General features: G+C 42.0%; 1 protein-coding gene across 1 annotated transcript in view; it reads right to left on the bottom strand.

Moving 5' to 3' along the window:
* DCAF5 (DDB1 and CUL4 associated factor 5) overlaps positions 1 to 17156 on the bottom strand; it is a 94779-nt gene that overhangs the window by 69145 nt on the left and 8478 nt on the right. Inside the window, exons 2-4 of the mRNA XM_074997189.1 lie at positions 8901 to 9044; positions 7961 to 7997; positions 3521 to 3660 (exon numbers count right to left, since the gene is read on the bottom strand). Of these exons, the coding sequence (XP_074853290.1) occupies positions 3521 to 3660; positions 7961 to 7997; positions 8901 to 9044 (321 nt within the window). The remainder of the gene's footprint in view (positions 1 to 3520; positions 3661 to 7960; positions 7998 to 8900; positions 9045 to 17156) is intronic.

Here is a 17156-nt window from a genome sequence, read left to right as displayed (position 1 = left end):
GATTATGTTGGAGGGAGAGAAGAGGGACAAACATTTGTTTTGCAAGCTCACCCAAAGGCACTAAGACTGGCTCTAGGCCACAGGCAGTTTCAAAAGTAAACTAAATGGTAAAGCTGATCCTTTCAGTTTCCATCATCAAATCTGGTCCCTGCTGGGACTTACGTGCTGTATCATTAAAAAGGCACCACTCATTGAGAAACACAGACTCCATTCACAGAATGGAGATACTGGAACAGTGACAAATACTAAATTTAAAAAAAAATAATCACATTCATCTGACAAATATACACTTGGCCAAGTTACTGTAACTAAATCACTGGAGTGTCACCTGCATAAAGAAACTACTGTACATTGAAAAGTAAATTCTCTCTCCTAATTTACAACAGTCACACAACTGGTTTAATTACGAAAAGATTAAACCATTCAAATTAGGCAATTTAAATGAATAAAGGTTTAATTGGTTTATTATTCTCTTCTGCTTTATTTCGCACCTGCAGCTTTCCACACACAGTAATACAAAAAGGTCTGTTTCCCACATGAGAAGTTCAATACCATCTCTTCTGAAGCATGAGAAAACAGGTTTTCTGGGTTTTTTTTTTTTTTTTAAAGGGAAGAAACTGCGGGGTGGACACGGCACTGAGCTCACTCTGTGGCTATTAGTTAAAATAGAGTATTTCAGAGCATCTTATAAAGTGATATTTTAAAGGGGTTTGCCAGACATTAAGGATTTTGACCCTGTTTACATTTACTAGCAGGCATAGTGCTCACTATCACAAATAGTCCCTCTGAAGTCTGTGAGAGTACTTATAGTGGTGTTGAACACTGTGGCTTGTAGCAAAACGATTGCAACCTCAGAACTCAAAATGCTGAACAGGACGCTCCGTACATATTTGTTTTGATTTAACCACTAGAAACTTGCAGACTTTATATGGCTACCTATAAACCCTGGACAAAAGGCCATTCTTATCAGCCAGCCTCTCAAGAGGTTGCCCCAGAACAGCCTCAAGTGATTCCAATACAATCATGCTGCAGGTTAGTTAAAAGGTCGTCTTTTAAATGAGGGTCAGTAACAGATAAACCTGAAGCAGTGACAAATATGGGTTGAATTGCAAGCACACGCAAGTGCAAATAATTTCAGAAGCCACAGTTTAACCTGAGTTTTCCCACATGATGCTAAATGCAGTTTCATTTTTGCACATTTGTAGGTAATCAGTGCTCAGTTCGAGCTGTTAAAACCCACTGTCAGCAACAGGTAGTTTTCCCAATACAGACAAGGCTTTCCAGTCAAACTGTGCAGAAACAGGCATTAGAGGAGGGTGGGCTTTGTTTTTGTTTGGTTTAAGAAAATTTTTCAGAGACTTACCTGTTCAGTTTGATATTAAGGGATATGCTCAATATGGTGTATTGTAATAAGCTTCATTATTTAACTTACTCAGCGGTAGAACTATTAGATACACTATCAATTATTTCCAAAATTGAGAATTGAAAAAAGGTTTTCCAAAACCCAAAATGCAGCAGAGGTGTTTTAATCTAACTTCACTTTTTGCTCTTTCCTCTCTCTCAGGCAACCTACAAAACCACCTTGAAAACTGAACGAAGCCTAGAACAAAATGTTAGATGTCACCACTAAACCAAGCAGTACAGAGTACTTAGCATGCATATCACAGAATATTTTTATATTTGAGTCTGAATAGAGACAACTTCCAAGGAGGAAGCTGGACACTCCCAGGTTTTCATTTTGTACTACAGAATGTACTGCCACTGGACATCAGTTACCTGAGAATTTCTGTTGCAGTAGAGAGTAGGGTTCAGAAAAGTTCTGTGTTTATTTTAATTTGAGCATGCTTTATTTTGATTGTTTAAGCAAAGAATTAAGTGAGAGAAACCCTGTTAAAAGTACTACATTAAGGTGCTTGATTTCCATATACATAAAAGAAGTTTTCCAGGAAAATAATAAATTACTATGGCAGAAGGCAAATATATTTACTAGACCAAAGAAGAATCTGAACACACACATCTGTTCACCACAAAGAAGAAAGAGTAAATACAGAAGCGAAAACTTTCATAGGAGCCAAATTAATGGCTTAATACCTCAAAGATAAATTTTAAGTTCGTGCTACATACAAAAACTGGATTTAGTACAGGTGCTTCTGATGGTCTTTCATGTCTAGTTCAGGAACTCCATTCATTCTAGAGCCCGAGAATACAGGCCACAGGGGTTTTGCCTTTAACTCTGCTAGTCACAGACAACTGCACTAACCCCAGATGTGGGCGAGTCTCACATATGAGTGGGTGGAGTCAGCACTTGGCACTCCTGCACATGAATTCGGTGCGCTGTTTTTGGTTCCCTACAGCAACCTTATGCTAAAAAGTGATATTAGAGGGCAATAAGATAAAACTGGCCTTAAGTTGGGGAGGAGACAGAAAGGAAACAATTACTGTAGCGACCTGCAAAATGTTCTGAATTCAATTTCCAGACGAAAAACTATTTTAAATTAGAGTGAAGGAAGAAAATACATACCAGTCATTTAGAGTGATATACTATAGGGTATTGTAATCATCACCAAAATGATCTTTAAAATCCCAGGAAATTCAGGTTTAAGATGAAATTTAAAAAGAACCAACGTTGTCAGCTTTGTCTGCAGAAAATTGAACACACTTGCTCTGAACCCTGGCCCACCCCTTCTGAGGTCCTGCCCCACATTTACTCCATTTCCTTCCCTCTGTTGTTTGTGCACTCATTTTTACCAGATAGGGTAGGATGGGCTATGGGAAAGGGTATGGGCTTTGGGCTGGGGATGTAGGCACTGGAGTGGGGTTAGAAAAGAGGGGGTTCAGGGTATGGAAGGGGGCTCCAGCCATGAGTGTAAGAGTGCGCTCTGGGCAGGAGCAAAAATTGTGGTTTTAGGTTCCAGGGAGGAGTTTGGATGTGGAACAGAGTGCGGACTCTGGGCAGCACTTAACTCAGGCACTTTCCAGGAAGCAATTCCATGATCTTGAGGTTCCTAAGAGCAGGCTCAGCCAGGGAAGCTCTGAGCATGGCCCCCCACAAGCACCGGCTCCACAGCTCCCCTTTGGCTGGGTATCATAGCCAATGCTAGTGGTAGGGGGGTGGAGCCAATGCTCAGGGATAACACGTGGAGCTTCCTTGGCTACATCTGCCACAGGCATAACTGCTACTTTGCGGGAGGTGTCTGATGCGAGCCCTGCCCAGAGACCACATACTGAACTCACTCCCACACCCCAATTTGCCTGGGACCAACAGGATTTTTAAGAGCCCTGACTGTGGTGCTGACCAGAGCCACCAGAGTCCCAGGACACACAAGCCGAAACCTAGACTGCCCAGTTGAAAACCAGAACTGGTGCAACACCAGCTATTGCCACAATCCAACATTGGTACAAGACACAAATCATGCACAACACCTTCCCCAACCTCAAATTCTACACCAATAAAAGCAGCCTTTCTGCATTCAAGAGTACTCACTACATTAATACTCTTTTTTCTGCCTACAGCTCTCACCTCCATGAGGAGACTCTCGGATATCCCAAATGAGAACCCGGCCATCGTCAGAAGAACTGGCAAAGACATTATCATTCACTGGGCTCACTGAAAGGCCATACACTGCATCTTCATGTGCAAACACATCCACGGTCTCAGTGCTGCAAGATAAATACAGATTATTTTCCCTCCTTTTGGTGTAACTTTGTTTCAGGCAGTAATTGGTTGCCAGAGCTCTGTCCCCTGGCAAGACAAAGATTAACTCTGCTCAAACTAGATATGAAGTTCTTGTTAGAGAGCCAAATGGTATTTGCTAACTTATCACTTAAGTATCAGTCACACAAAGCCTCCAAAGTGTGAGGGTGGTGACAAGATTGAGGTTGTATTGGATGCATTTTGCAGTAAGTGAGCTTAATCAGTTCCTCTTCTTAGTCTTCCAAAGTTTACAAGCTACTTACATACTAGTAAACGTAAGCAGGTTTCATATAAAATAAGCAGTTCCTCAACTGTGACTTTTGGAATGGGAACATGGGAAAAGCAATATTTAAAAATAAGAGGATAAATGTTTATATCTAAAACCAGGAATGCGGTTAGCCCAACATCTTGTGCTATTAACAGTACTGAACCTTATTAACTTGCAAGAACTTCATGCAGAGGGTTGGGGCCCTGTAGATAGCTAGCTTTCATTTCTTAATTAAAAAAGGACAAGGAAGCAGGGACTGTTGATTCTTTAATAGATGCCTTCTTTCATGTAAAGGTTTGTCAATCACTGGAGTTGACTGTTGAAAGAATGAAAGTTATAAGATGTTTTATCTACTCAGCTTGCCACTTGGGATGTCATATCACTAGTTCTCCAGGCACTGTCTTCCAGGATAGACCACACCTGAATTTCTAATGTGGAAAACGAGCTAAGACCTACCAACCCCCTAACCTCCTTTCCTTGGATATATCTTTATCCAACACACAGCAACAAAACAGCTCAGTTTCTTTCATCATCCTAGCTTTGAACATCATTTTGAAAAGGAGCAAGCCTGCCAAGAAAAGACAGGCTGACATTACTATTTAAAGACAGGATGGGGAACCCCCGGCCCAAAGTCCAGGTCTGGACTCTGACACTCACGGCTCTGCTCCCCAGCATCTTTCACATGGTGGGATGGGAAATGGGAAGTTCCAAGCCTTGCAGGCTGGATCAGGCAAGCCAAGGCCAGATCCAGACCACAGGCTCTGAGGGATGGGAGGCAGGAAGTAGCTCTGTGTGGCGCCACCGCTGCTCCCCGCACTCCCTGACTGAGGGAACACAGTGCCAGAAACTGCTCATGGGAGGCTTTCCCTACTGCTCCCACTGGCTGGATTTCAGCCAGTGGAAGAGGAGGAGGACGGTACCAGAGATCAGAAGGAGGCATGGAGCCAAAGTAAGCACCCCCCAGACCTTCTAACTCACACACCCCACCCCCTAGCCTGCTCCTGCACCCCTCTCACTCAGATCCCCATCACCAACCAGTTCCAGTATCCCCGTTCCACACATGCACTCTTCCCCATGCCAGATACCTTATCCCCACCCTGCTCGTGCACGCTCCCTCCCAGCCAGACTCTGCATCCATCCTTGCTCCTGTACCCCTGTCTCCTGGCCAGATACTGTACTCTCAGCCCACAGCTGCGCCTTGCCTGCCTTTCAGGTCTTCCATCCTGAGTCCTCTCCTGCACCCTCCCTCCCATCCTGACTTCAGCTCCTGGCCTGCTCCGGCATCATACCTCCCACCCAGACTCGTACTCATATCACTCCCTGGCAGCTCCCTCCTGCACAGAGCCCCTCATTTTCACCTCACCCCCAGAGCCTGGACAACTCACAAGATCTACTAACCCTGGGACCCCAAAGAGTGCATCTGGGCTGTGGGAAGTCCGGAAGCTTGGTCCTCCCTGCCTCCTCTCATCCCCCACCACCCATGGGGCTGGAGCAGAAGGGGAGCGAGGTATATTATTTGACAGACACATCAGCAAGGTTTGGGTTGTGTGTGTGCTGGGGGTGTTCTCTCACTTGTGAGGCTCCTGATTTCTGCATATCAGTGAGCCCCCAACCCAAAAGAGGTTCCCCACCTCTGATTTAAAGGCTAGAACAGCCAGTGAGTGTTTCCTGGATTTTCTGTATTTCTTGGGGAACAAGCTAGATGCAGTCTGTCAAGCAAGATCTCCAAGGTACAGCAAGTCCTTCAAGGAAACCCTGTCTGGAGTGAACGTACATTTTAGCAGTGCCCACGCTAAAAGTGCTGACCTAGAAAAAAGCTCTAGTACCTGCCACATAGATGACCAACTTGGAAAGCAGTTTTGACAATGTAATGACCAGAAAAGCAGCAGCAGAAAGTCTCACTTGAGTATATGAAAAAAAAAATAGAATCGGATGGAGCTAGTCTACATACAGTCATAATAAAACAGTGAAATTTTAGAAAAAATTAAAACCAGAATTCAAAATGTCACTCTGACTGGATTCCCTGCACAAGATGGTGCAAATAACTATTGAGGTGTTAGAGGAATGAGATGAACGTGCTGCAACTGGACATAAAATCTGAAAATCCAATTTGCAACAAGCTCATACCAAAACTAAATCAAATGAAGGACTGTACTTTGAACACTCAAGCAAGATATTGTATGTAAAAGATGCCAGTGACAAAGACTTCCTGTCAAAACTAGGGCCTGGGTTGGGGAGAAGAGGAAGGCTATAAAACAAAATTATGCAAGGCTTTTGTTGTGCTTTATATTGCCAGGTATAAACAAACACCACAGGCAAAGTGGAGAAGATTTGTTCTTATAAAGAACAAGTGTGAATAGCAAGACATACAGTTACTATATTTTCTCCTCATTCAAATGTCAGGTCAGACACTCAAGTGAAACATTTATTTTGAGGCTTATTTAGCACAAAGATTTCTGAGCAGCCTTAGCAGACATTCTTCCAAATTATGCTAACCTGGACTCAGGAAACAGAGATCCAAGTTTTTATATTTCTCACTACAGCAGATCCCCTCTTCCCCCGCAACTTACGTGACAGTTGCGTTCTCACAACCCACACGAGTTATTTCCCACATAATGTGGAGGAGCTAGGAAACAGACCAGGGCACAAGCCCTGGTCAGTCTCCTGGCTCCAGAAAGTAGAGGGGAGCTGGAGCACCAGGTGGTAGCCTGGCTCCTGAATCTCCTCTGCTGGCAGAGCCTGGAAACTGACCAGCACCTGGCCCCCACCACGCTGGGAGCCAGGAACAGCTGGGGCAAGCTGGGGAGAAGCCTGGTGGACAGAAAGCTGCTGCACTACAGCTTCTCCCCAGCTGGGGGAGCCCACCAGGCAGACAGCTGCTGCCATAGGGATTCCTCCCTGCTTCCCCCAGCTGGGGAAGCCAGGGGCTGGAGCACTTTCAATCTGCACTTAACTCACATTAATGTGAGTTAAGCACAAATCAAAACAGCACCTACTGGGGGATTACTGTATTCTTAAACCTGTTCCTGCATTATCTGACTTCATATTCATTTTTTGTCAGTGAACGTTATTTAATCTTTATTATTTAACAGTTTGTGGGAGCTAAACTGCACGTCAGACCAAAACATTAGCCTACAAAGGTTAGAAATCAAATCCAACTCAGAAAAAAGCACATGCTATCCTGATTAACATAATAGGGGAGTGGAACAAACATATCCCGCATAACCTTTTTCCCAGCAGAGGGGTACCCGAGTTAGTCTGTATCTTCAAAAACAACAAGAAGTCCTGTAGCATCTTATAGACTAACAGATATTTTGGAGCATAAGCTTTCGTGGGCAAAGACCTGCTTTGTCAAGTCTTTGCCCACAAAAGCTTATGCTCCAAAATATCTGTTAGTCTATAAGATGTCACAGGACTTCTTGTTCTTTTTACCCATGTTACGTCAGAGTAAGACTTCTAGGGCCCAATTCCCTCTATCTGGCACAAAGTGGGTGTAAAATCCTTCACGTGTGAGTGACCACTGCCTTGTACCTTGTCTAGTTATTTACAACTGTAAGATTTCATACTCGCTGTGTACCATAGCAAGTGTGTAGGGAAACTGGGTCCTTGGAGCTAGATTTTTTGAAAAGGTATTTAAGCACTTAACTCCCCTTGACTTCAGCAGAATTAGGTGCCACTTGCTTTTGTAAATCCCGCTAGAGTCTAGATACCTTTCAATGTGGCCTCCAATTTTATAATTTCCCATTTTGGACATACAACTTATTTCACGAGAGTGCCATTTTCCCTCCCCACCTTCCTGAGTTATAAATAACATGAAACCAAAGGGAAAACCCCCCAACACCACAAGGTAATGTTTTTTCTTCAATACATCGTTTTTTAAAAGACAAACTGTTTTGGGATAACAGTCTTTTCTTGTCTTCTAGAAGATCAGTTCAGATGCCTCCAGTGACTTAGACTAGAAAGCTGAAGCAGCAATGGAAACAAAACTATGCATTTACCTTTCAACATCATGGAGTATAACTTGCTCGTCATTGCCTATACAAGAGAAATAAAAGCATTAAAATCACATGCTGGTCATTAAAATTCCATAGTGGGGAAAAAACATTTTTCAGTTTCTGTCTTGAAAACAAAGGCACTGTAGGGACAAGACCAGCCTGGTTGCCAAGGGATCAACACCCCACTAACTTACAGAGAGGTTTGGGTCAATTTCCAGTTGTTTTCTAACACCATTGCCTTAAAGGAGTAAAGAGTACTACAGAGGTAGTGTGTCTTAAATAGGGCATTGCTCAGACACTTCAGTTAATTAAGGAGCATTGTTTATAATACTCTGACCAGTCTCAGCAAAATTTTAGTGCATGTGTAGGTGGAAAAAGTTGATGATGAGAACTTTCAGGTCTCATGCAGAGACACACCCACCCACAACTACTCACAAAGAAAGATGTAAGTGCTTATGCTGTTGTAACAGTCAGAGAAAGGGCAAACTAGATGCTATCATGGATTTAGCATTTGAGTTGCGAGCCCAGTACACTGCATATTGGACAACAATGCTCAGTGCTGTCACCGTGACAGCATATTGTACTAAAATCAGTTATGCAGGTATGTTCACTTTACAGTGAATGCAATTATTTTCATATTAAAAAAAATCAGATTTCCTCCCTTGATCATGTTTGTTAACCACAAGTCAAACTGTCCACATGAATGGCATGGACAGCCTCCTATGCCAGGCTGGAAGAAGGGTCAGGAGCAATGGCATAGAGCAGACTAGCTCAATTCAGCAACATCCAAATGTCTTCCTATTCTGGGGACTTCTCAGCAGCCAACATAAAGCAGGTCTGGGCAGTCCAATGGGCTGTGTGGGGGATAGGATCTGGCACATTGTTTTTAATATTCAAATTTATAATCCAGATGCCTTAAATCAATTTTCTTTTCTTCCCTTACCTCCAGAGAACACTTTCGTGTTACCACTGTTGAAAGCCAAGCAAAAGATGTTAGAATGGTGCTCCCCTTTCAGCTGCACTGGTTTGACTCTGGAGTGGATGGCTTGTTCCATATGCCAAAGCAGAACCCGGCGGTCATCCCCTCCTACAAAAAAAAGGGAAGGAAGTCTGACAGACTGAACTAAATGCAAGGCAACAGTATTTAACACTTCTCAGCATTCACAGGGGCTTTGTTGGGTTCCAGACTAGTTTACCACAAACTCCCATTTACCCTAAGTCCCCAGTTGTTTGGGTATGCTTATAGTTATGAAGAATATTAACATCAAGAGATAACATGTGGACATTTGGTTATTTATGAAAGGTAGAGAAGACAGCAGTTTAAGTCTGAAAAATTTCACACTCTTTTTTTGGGGGAGGGAGAGGAACTCTATTCATTCAGCATCTACAGATATAATCAGCCTACTGACACCAAAAGAACTTTGCATAAATTGGGCTGGATAGAGGACAGGGTGTTAGGTATCAAGATTTTAACTACGGATTAATCTGCACACCCTCTCAGTTTACCGTTAAAGATTTGTAAAGGATAAAAAGGAGTATTTCTGTGGTGAACACCTCTCACAGGCTGTGTCTACACAAGCCCCAAAAACTTCAAAATGGCCACGCAAATGGCCATTTCGAAGTTTACTAATGAAGCACTGAAATGCATATTCAGCGCTTCATTAGCATGCGGGCGGCCGCGGCACTTCGAAATTGACGCGCCTCGCCGCCGCGCGGCTCGTCCCAACAGGGCTCCTATTCGAAAGGACCCTGCCTACTTCGGAGTCCCCTTATTCCCATCAGCTCATGGGAATAAGGGGACTTCAAAGTAGGCGGGGTCCTTTCGAAAAGGAGCCCTGTGGCAGCGAGGCGCGTCAATTTCGAAGTGCCGCGGCCTCCCGCATGCTAATGAAGCGCTGAATATGCATTTCAGCGCTTCATTAGTAAACTTCGAAATGGCCATTCGCGTGGCCATTTCGAAGTTTGGGGCACACGTAGACATAGCCACAGGCTGGTTAATAAGGGCCAACAGCAGCAAAACAGACAAATCCCTTTTTGTTTGTTTTGTTTTTCAACTCATTGTATTTGACCATTAACCTGTTCACCACTTTGGGTGTCTACCCTTGCATACCTCGTTCGAATGAGGTATGCAAATGACGTACATAAAAAATGCAAACAATGTGTCCACTTGCATATTTGGCATCTCATGTGCATATTGTAAGTTCGAAAGAGCTTCTTTCGAAAGAAGAAAGCCAATGTAGATGCTGCTCTTTTGAAAGTAAACCCCATCTTCGAAACAATCTTTCCTCCCATTCAATAAAGGGAAGAAGGATTCTTTCGAAGATGGGGTTTACTTTCAAAAGACCAGAATCTACATTGGCTTTCTTCTTTTGAAAGAAGCTCATTCGAACTTACAATATGCACGTGAGGTGCCAAATATGCCAATTTATACCTAATTTGCATACCTCTTTCGAAAGAGGAATGCAAGTGTAGACGCACCCTTTGAAGGGTGACACACTCACTCTTCTCCCTCCCCTAGAGGGAGAAAGCATGAGCTGTCAAGGAAAAAATATTAGCTGATTTTCAATCTTCTAAAAATAGCATTGAAAGAACAATGATTAGATTTAGGCAGAACAGCATTCAACAATGCCTTTTGAATGTGGAGTGCTTATGAGAAACATGTTTGAATGATATTTTCCCCTCCACATCTGTAAAGAAACAGCCAAATAAATTAGGCCCAAAATAAATTTAGTTGACAATTTTTTGTATGTGAACTACAAATTATATTGCAAATTAGCAGAGTCATTACAATAAAATACTTTAACTAGAAGTTTTTCTCACATTTCCTTAAGCAACTGGAAGCTCAAACGTAGTTATTCCAAAGTAAATTATTCTGGAATAATGCATCTACACTACTGGGAAGCCCCAAAACCTGGCAAAACTCATTCCAAAATGGTGTGTCCACAAACAGTAGAGCCTATTTTGGATTAGCGCCCTTGGAAGCAGTGCTTTTTTTCAAATTTATTTTTATTACACAGCAGCTTTATTTAAAAATAAGCTATATAATTATTCACATTAATTATATTTAAAACCTTTTTAGCATCAGAGAAGAATTTTTTTTCATACAACTGAGTTATACTGAATGTGCATTAAATTATTAGTTCCTCAGCTAAGGCAAGTCTCTTAAGGCAATCATTCTAAAATCTGTTAACAGACAGCACAGCAGTATTCTAACACTTATAAATTCCTTGGGGCAGGGACCATCTTTTCCTCTATTTTTGTACTGCATAATGCAAGCTGATGATACACGATAGACTTGTAATATATTTGATAATCACTAGGAATAGAGATGCCAAATAAGTGACAAGCCCAGATTAATTATAAATGAACTTCAAACTATTGGAAACAAATGTAATCTTGGCTTTCTTGCTGGCTGAAAATGTGACACAGGAAGTTCACATGTACACTCCAGCTGGTTTAGATAAATGAGTGATTAAAATGTGAACGTTTCAGAGAAATGCAAGAGGAGGACATTAAATAAAGTAATTTTGGCTGAAGAAATCAACTAATGTCAGGATGTGTCAATGCCTGCCCAGTTACTTTTCAGAGAAAAGAGCTATTGTCAAACTATCAGTTTATGACAGTCATGACTTAGCTAGCATGTCTAGGCTCAAGCCTTCAGTATGTACGGGAGGAGATCAGTAACATTACTTCTATCAGATTTTATTTGCTCAAGATGCACATTGTAAGAGGACTTTTTGTAGAGTCAAAATATAAATTTAATATTTTAGGGTGAGAACATCTTAAGACTGTAAAACCACCATAACACTTCTATTTTACTCAAATGGTCCTAGTTCTCAGATGTAACTACCAGGCATCGCCTACAATTCCCACAAACTCTGTTATGCTGTAAGAGTAGCATCTGATGAAGTGGGTTTTTGCCCACGAAAGCTTATGCTCCAAAATATCTGTTTAGTCTATAAGGTGCCACAAGAATTCTTGCTGTTCTTGAAGCTACAGACTAACATGGCTACTTCTCTGATACTTTTTTGTCAATGCGATCTTTAAGACTTCAGGAAGTCACCAGTTAAGGCAACATTTACAAACAGGTCATATTCAATTCACATGTTACCACCTAAATGATACAATATCCAGGGACACGCAGAATGCTCACCTGTACAATAAACTCACTTTGGCTTCCAACAGACATTTACTTCTACCCTGACAGAAGTTATGAAGATTACTTAAGTGAGCATAAGCATTGCACAACAGGGCTTCACTACTGAAAAACATTATATATTTAGCACGTGTGCAGAAAGGAAGGAATTACAATTTAGATGGGATACTTTGTGGGAAAGATTAAAGAGTCTTATCTATCTACTGAAAGTTCACAACACGGATTCCCTCTCTTTCTCTCTGTCTCTCGCACACACGCACACACCACATTTCTTTTTAACCTGTTCCTGAGCCCTGCCAGTCTCCTTTGGGCATCCCACATATATGCAAAACTCACCTACAAGCCTCCATATGGCCTTTTTGGATATCACTCTACATACAGCCACCAGTGGACCAGCTAAAGTTTGGTATAGAGTGCCCCAGTATGGATTATCTAGTAGGGTTCGGAATGACAAACAATGGAGGGATGGTCTCCATTTGGCCAGCTACAAGCTCAACTTCTTAAGAAAAGGTGACCCCTAATTTTTATGTTACGAAAGGGAGTGAATACACATTTATTCTTTTCCTTAGCAGTCATTATTTTCGTTCACTTTTATCATATCCTCTCTTTAGTAGGATCTTTTTCCAAGCTGAAAGGTTGCATTCTTATTACTCTCTTCATATAGAAGAGCCATTCCATATCCCTAATCACTTTTGTTGCCCTTTTCTGAACCTTTTCCAATTCCAATTTATCTTTTTTAGAGGTATGGTGACCAGATCTGCAGTATTTAAAATGTGGACATACCATGGGTTTACATAAGACAACATATCATTTTGCTTCTATCTAACCATTTTTCTTAGTGATTCCCAGAATTCTGTTCACAGGACGTTTTCTGAAATCTATCAACAGTGACTCCAAGGTCTTTTTCTTCAGTGGTAACAGCTAATTTAGACCCCATCATTTTATATATATAGTTGGGATTATGTATTCCAAGTTATGTTCACTGTCAGGAAAGAGGAGAAACAAAACCAGTGCTCCTAACCATCACTCAGAAGGGCTGTCCCAAACGCAGGGAGAGGTGAGTGCAGGGGGACCGGGGGAGGCAATCCCCTACTGATGCAGCTGCCTGCCATTGCCACTGTGCCCCACCCCAAATAATCTTTGCCCCTCCCATCCAAAAATGCAGGGCCTAAGGCAACTGCCCCACCTCATCCTATGCACCAGATATCTGTCTCTATGCCTGCAAAAGACAGTGTGGATGTAGATGCCAAAATAGTCCATCTGCTGGTAAAGCTTATTTCATTTGTGACACCGCTACACACTATATCAAAGAGAGAACTCTTTTGGCAGTATAAGTTGTACCACTACAAAGGAGCATTTACTAGCAAACTCATACCCAAAAACACTTGCTACTGTAAACAAGGCCTAAATAATTTGCCCACAGTCACAAAATCTCTGGTAGAACAGAGCATCGGATCCACGTTTCTGAATCGTAGACTAGTACCCTAAACACTTATCCATCCATTCCACTAGGACATGGTGGAAGAAGGCAAGGGGATTTTACATCCGCAGGTAAATCTGCCTAAGAAGTTCAGCTCTTAGCTCCTCTCAAAAGGCAAGCCTCTCATGGTTCACTACAATAAAGTCCGAGTATCAGTCCTGTTGGACTGCAACACCCAGTGCCGAAGCTTAGGTCTGAAAGAGCCTATGATGGCATGGGTGGATGGAGGGGCAAGAAAGTGGAAGCTAAAGTGTGGAGTTTGTAAAACAGTGCTAGTCATAGTACTGTTAGTTATTCTAACCAGCATTTTAGATGGGATGTCATTATAGCAAAACAAAGTGCAAGTAAGGTAATTTGATGAAAATTCCTTTTTATTTCGATATTTGCTATGCTGTTTCTCAGACAGAAAAGGAAGGTTCTGAAATTTTATTTTTTTTTTCAAAATCCGAGTCATAATCTGTTGACAATTACTTGGATCACAACCTCTCTTGGTACTGATAATAAACTCTGACCTCTATTATTTGCAGCAGTGGGATATCCTTTCTTCAGGATTAGTATAACTTTTGCCTTTGGCCAGGGACAAATAAAAAGCAAAGTAATAGCCAACAGACTAAGGACAGTTTTAGAGAAACTAGTAGGCAAGGAACAATGAGGCAAACTAGGTCAAAGTTACACGGATCAAGATGTGCACGCTCAAGTGACAGAATAAAAAGCAAGAATGCGGATCAAAGATGTTCGCTGTTTTCATCAACTTCAGGAACAAGTTTGATCTAGAGGAAAGAATAAAGAAAAGTAGTAGAATCAAATGAAGTTCCAGATAAGTAACTACAACTTCAAATGAAAGTCATGTTTTTGGACTCCTGCAGTGCTATGACAACTGGTGGAAAACTAAGTCAAAGTTTAACATAAGACAAGGAGAAATGGAATCCCCACAATTTTTCATCATGTCCTTATATTGGACCTCAAGAATGGTAAGCAAATTGGAGGGCACAGCATTCTAAACTATAGAGTTAAAGCTTTTTATTTATTGAGATGACATCATACAACTGGCAAAGATGTTTGAATTAGTGATCGTACTCCTTGTTAGCTTGGAAAGCTAGTGTAGTCAGCTCAGAGTTACAATATAAGCCAAGAAGATTTAGGGGTTTTAGTTTTGGAGAAGGGACCATACATAAAACATTGAATTACAGCAGCCAAGTTGCAACATGAGTAAAATCCTTCGTGTATCTCTGACACTTGATGAGCTATGATGATTCCATCAAGGAAGCAGTTAAAAGGAGATGTACTTTAGCTATAATTGCTGCACAAAGCTGATGAAATCATGAACTGATATAAACAGTACATTTGGTACCAAAGTGGTAATTCGTCAAGCCAGTGTACTAGTAGTATTATACTATGGTCTCAAAGCAGCTTTATTAAATTAAATTGTTATCAAAAAGCTGGAGACAGGAAAAATTAGACTTCTTCAGAAGATGGCACGTGTAAAGTAGAATGATTTTAAGAGAAATGAAGTTCTGAGGAGAACAGATATGAAAATGTGGTACTGGATTAGCTGCAATAGAAACATTGCAATTGTGGGGAGACGGTAGAACACAAACAGATGAAAGAAAGCCAAAGAAAACAGTGGTAATGCAACAGAGGTCAGTCTGACCTAAAAGACAAACAGCAGACTAGGTGGTAAGACAACGTATGCAGGACATCATCAGGCTGGACTTAATGAGGGAATAAGCCATGGACAAAAACGAATGGTGACACTGTTATGCACCTGTAAAGATGCCTAGGACTCCTCTTAAAATGTTGCATCTACTTTCCTTATGCCTAAAAGTCAGACGTCTTTGCCTTGAAGTGTAATTTTACCTATAGAAGTAACTATAACAAGATACAACATTCATTCTCAACACCCCATCAATTCAGTTTAAATTACTACTCATGTTTTTACAGCATTTTGCTCAGATCAGCACTTAGTGAAACAGTACAGCTCAAAAATCACTGGATTTCCCTTACTTCACATGGAGCAAAATGGTTAACTAAAATCCCAATCAGTTATACCTGTGCCACTGAAGACAGGCACTGAACAGATGCCACAGGCCTAATTTGGACTGTTGATCCTGTATGAACAGCAATGATGTGAAAATTGGAAAGAACTCCGTTTAACTCACAGATCCTAGATTATGTCTGCAAGACTGGCAGTTTGAAAATTGCAAATTGAGCAGGTAACCCTACAATACCATTTTAAGTCACTTTTCAGAAATAATTGCATTTTAAAGGCTTAAACGTGTCCCCATTGAAGACTAAATTACTTGACTCATTATGGGTCAAACTCCAGCTTCTTGCTTTAGTCTTGCCCACCTCCCCCCACACATGAAGCTGTCAGCCAGGTAAAGAAATATGCCCTAGAAACAGTTACCCTCAGAACAATCTGGGAAGTGCACTCTATCTTCCCTACAATCCCAACTCCTCTGTATCCACAGTAAAAAATCCACAACTCCAAATCTGAAAACTGGAAGTGGGTCTTACCTGAAGAAAGCTTGTGACCTAATAAATAAAATGTGTTAGTCCTTAGAGAACTACAGGACTGCTCACTTTTTTTGGGACACTACAGACTACATGGACTTTGCGCTCAAAACAAGAGCAGTGGCTCAACACATTCCACATGTGCTGCCTTAGGCGCATACTCAGTATGTCATGGCAGGACGAGGTCCCCAACAGCGCAGTGCTTGAGACGGCAGGCACTGCCTCCACGTTCATCCTTCTCAAACAGAGGCGTATACGCTAGCTGGGCCATGTCTCACGCGTGACAGATGGCTGAATACCGAAGGACCTCCTCTTCAGCAAACTGGCGTCTGGGAAGAGGCCGAAAGGGTGACCTAAATTGCGCTACAAGGACACGTGCAAGCGTGACCTCAGCGCTCTATCAGTGTGAACACCTGGCATTCGCTCACCTCAGACAGGCATGCCTGGAAACAGGGAGTGAAGGAAGCTCTTGCTATGTATGAAACTACCTTGGTGAAGGAAGCGGAAGACAGGAGAGCCCTCAGGAAGATCCGTGCCCGTGACACCAGAGCGACATCTGTCTACTGATGCTCACAGTGTGGAAAGGACTGCCACTCCCGGATTGGACTGCACAGCCACAGAAGACGCTGCTCAAATCAGTCCAACTGGGCACAAACCCATGATCCATCGGGATCAAAGGATGCCTACTGACTGACTGACAGACTATGATGGCTACTCATCTGAGGCTATCCACATTAGTCTGTATGCTCTCTTTACCTTAAGCGTGTATGGTGACTAGCACTGGGGTGAGGGGTAAGTAGCATTGCTGTATCCTACTTGTGAGGCAACTGAATTTTTTAGCTGAATTTAGAAAACATCACTGCCACCATTAGGTCAAGTGAGGTGTCTATTGAAAGCTGATGATTCTCCAATTCTGTTCCTGCTGCTCAGATGCACCTATCATTTTGTATTTGAAGTTATGCTTCTGAGGTATCAGCAAGAGGTTTGGCAAACCTATTGCGAACAGGTTGCTAGTTAAGAGAATCTGAGTAGTCTGTTGACAATGGACC

Source organism: Carettochelys insculpta, chromosome 6 (genome assembly GCF_033958435.1).
Source record: "Carettochelys insculpta isolate YL-2023 chromosome 6, ASM3395843v1, whole genome shotgun sequence".
Lineage (NCBI taxonomy): Eukaryota > Metazoa > Chordata > Testudines > Carettochelyidae > Carettochelys > Carettochelys insculpta.
Note: the sequence above shows the minus strand (reverse complement) of the source record. Positions and strands in the feature narration are given on the sequence as shown.